The sequence below is a fragment of the Impatiens glandulifera genome, chromosome 3 (assembly GCF_907164915.1).
Source record: "Impatiens glandulifera chromosome 3, dImpGla2.1, whole genome shotgun sequence".
Lineage (NCBI taxonomy): Eukaryota > Viridiplantae > Streptophyta > Magnoliopsida > Ericales > Balsaminaceae > Impatiens > Impatiens glandulifera.
Window position 1 is genome coordinate 59125159 of NC_061864.1, and position 2630 is coordinate 59127788.

At 35.5% G+C, this 2630-nt stretch overlaps 1 protein-coding gene across 1 annotated transcript; it reads left to right on the forward strand.

The window, feature by feature from the left end:
* The first annotated feature begins 781 nt into the window (after positions 1–781).
* Positions 782–1683, forward strand: LOC124930486 (protein FAR-RED ELONGATED HYPOCOTYL 3-like). The gene is made up of 3 exons (XM_047470823.1): positions 782–901; positions 990–1219; positions 1287–1683. Exons 1-3 carry the CDS (start codon positions 782–784, stop codon positions 1681–1683), a joined length of 747 nt encoding a protein of 248 aa, XP_047326779.1.
* The last annotated feature ends 947 nt before the right edge of the window (positions 1684–2630 follow it).

Consider the following 2630-nt stretch of genomic DNA (forward strand, 5'->3'; position numbering starts at 1 on the left):
CGAGGCTCATGATTGTAGGGTGTCATGCTAGTTCTCCTTAATATAAAAAAAATAGTGATAGGGAGGTCGATTCTGGGCCTCCGAGCATACAGCGAATCCTTCGTGGCTGCCAGGTGTATTTTGCCAGGCCGTAAAAAAAATTATATAAAAAAATTATATAAGAAAACGCGGTAGATAATGTAAAAAGTAAAAACTTTCCTCTCTTTCCTCTATCCTCTCCGAAGACAACCACTTTCTTGTTGTAAACCCTAGAATAGAATTGTCTGTTTCGGAGAACCTTATCGACGGTAGTCGGGATATAACTCATATAAATACATATCGACGGTGACTGCTCTGGAGAACCCTATCGACGGTGGTCGGGTAACTCCATATAACTACTGTGTTTTGATATTGTGTTTCTTTCATCGTTATCTTCTACTCGGCATAGTTATTTTCTGATTAATACAAATTTATATTGACATTGTTATATTAAGCTCAATACACCTTTATATTGAGTTCAATACACGGATATATTAAGCTCAATACACAAATATATTGATCTAAATGCACTGTTATATTGAGCTCAATACACCTTCAAATTGAGCTCAATACACCTTTATATTGAGCTTAATACACGGATATATTGAGCTCAATACACGGATATATTGCGTTAATACCGATTAAATTGAGCTCAATACACTTTTTATTGATCTCAGTACACAAATATATTGAGCTCAATACACAATTATATTATTGTTCATGATCTTCTAATTTAGTTTAAAATTGTTATTGTTTCAGTTGCATGAATCGTCTAATTCAATCTGCTCCTGTCATTGAAATCCCGAATGTTGGGATGATATTTCCATCCAAAACAGAGATTCGTTTGTATTACAAGGCCTACGCCCTTGGTACTGGTTTCAGTGTAAGTAAGCTCGGAACAAAAAATGGACCGGATGGCAAGCAAAAGTGGTTCTCACTAGCTTGTGCAAAAAATGGTGTTTTACATCAAGGGGAAAAATCTTTTATATCTCAGACCCTCTACCAAGACGAATTGTAAAGCAAAGATTAATGTTGCTGTTAGAAATGATGGGGAAGTCGTGATCACCAGCGTCTTCCTTGAGCACAACCATGCCATGAGCCCGGGGAAATCAAGACATCTTAGATCCCATAAGGTTCTTGATCCGGATGTGAAGAGAAAATTGGAATTAAATGACGAAGCAGGAATTACACTCGCAAAAAAGTTTTCAATCTTTTGTAGTTGAAGTCGGTGGTTATGATAATCTGAAATTTGATGAGAGATCTTGTAGAAACTTTATTTCAGAATCTCGGAAGTCGAGTCTAGGAAATGGTGATGCAGAAGCGCTTTCTCAATACTTCACCCTAATGCAAAGCAAATCCCCAAATTTCTATTATGTATATGATCTAAACGAGGATTCTCGGATAAGGAATGTATTTGGGGCTGATGGAAGATGCAGGGCTGCTTATCAGTGCTTCTCCGATGTCATCACCTTCGACATAACTTATTTAACAAACCGCTACGACATGACTTTTGCTCCATTCGTAGGGGTGAATCATCACGGACAATTCATTCTACTAGGGTGTGGCCTACTATCTAGCGAGGATTCTTCCTCATTCATTTGGCTTTTTAATGCATGCATGGTTGACATGCATGCATGGATGTGCTCCGAAGGCAATAATAACTGACCAATGTCAAGCAATGGCCATTGCTATTGAGAGGGTGTTTCCAAACACCAAGCATCGATTATTCCTTTGGCATATCATGAAGAAACTCTCAGCCAAATTTGGTGCTCACACTCAATACAAATCTCTAAAATAGACGATTAAGAATATTGTCTATAACTCAATCACAATTGAGTAGTGCGATTATGATTGGATAAGAATGGTAGAGGATTTTCAGTTAGAAGATATCGATTGGTTAAACTCTTTGCACAGAGAACGAAGTAAGTGGATACATGTCTACGTTAAACACCACTTTTGGACAGGCATGTCAACCTCACAAAGAAGTGAAAGCATGAATGCCTTTTTTGACGACTTTGTTCATGTAAAAATCTCCCTCAAACAGTTTGTTGAGCAATATGAGACACTCCTACGCAATGTTCTTGTTTGGATGCAGAAAGATCATTTTTTTACAATAAATCCATTTTGGTTACAAACCGCGACCTCATCAACCCCAAGACCAACTTGGACGGAAATAGGCTTCTATTAAGGGACTTACTTGCATGTTTCAATCAATATTATATTCACATTCAATTAGATTAAATAAATGATTATGTTGATAAATTGTAGTTTATCATAAACTAATTAATTTCCATATATACAAGTTGGTGTGAACACATGGTACCATAAAAAAATTGAGTTAAAAAAAGTCATTAAAGTATAATATTAAAATATATTAGTTAGATAAGAGATTTTATTAATCAAAACAAGAATTATAATTTGATTGTTGCTTGTAGGACAAAACCATTAATATAAAGTCCTACCCACTAGACATACCTAATTTTAACAACCTCCTTTCAACACCAACATCTACATATATGTAACCCATTAATAGCAATTTTTTCATTGAAGATGATGATGTAACCACTTAATAGTAATTATCAACAATAATATGTATTATAAACCCATTATTT

What these genes read in the sequence shown, in the direction of transcription:
- LOC124930486 (XM_047470823.1), top strand. Translation starts at nt 782, where the DNA reads ATGAATCGTCTAATTCAATCTGCTCCTGTCATTGAAATCCCGAATGTT. An exon ending in CCCTTGGTACTGGTTTCAGT is followed by an intron (nt 902 to 989) that starts GTAAGTAAGCTC and finishes TTTTACATCAAG; the next exon opens with GGGAAAAATCTTTTATATCT. An exon ending in GGAATTACACTCGCAAAAAA is followed by an intron (nt 1,220 to 1,286) that starts GTTTTCAATCTT and finishes GAGATCTTGTAG; the next exon opens with AAACTTTATTTCAGAATCTC.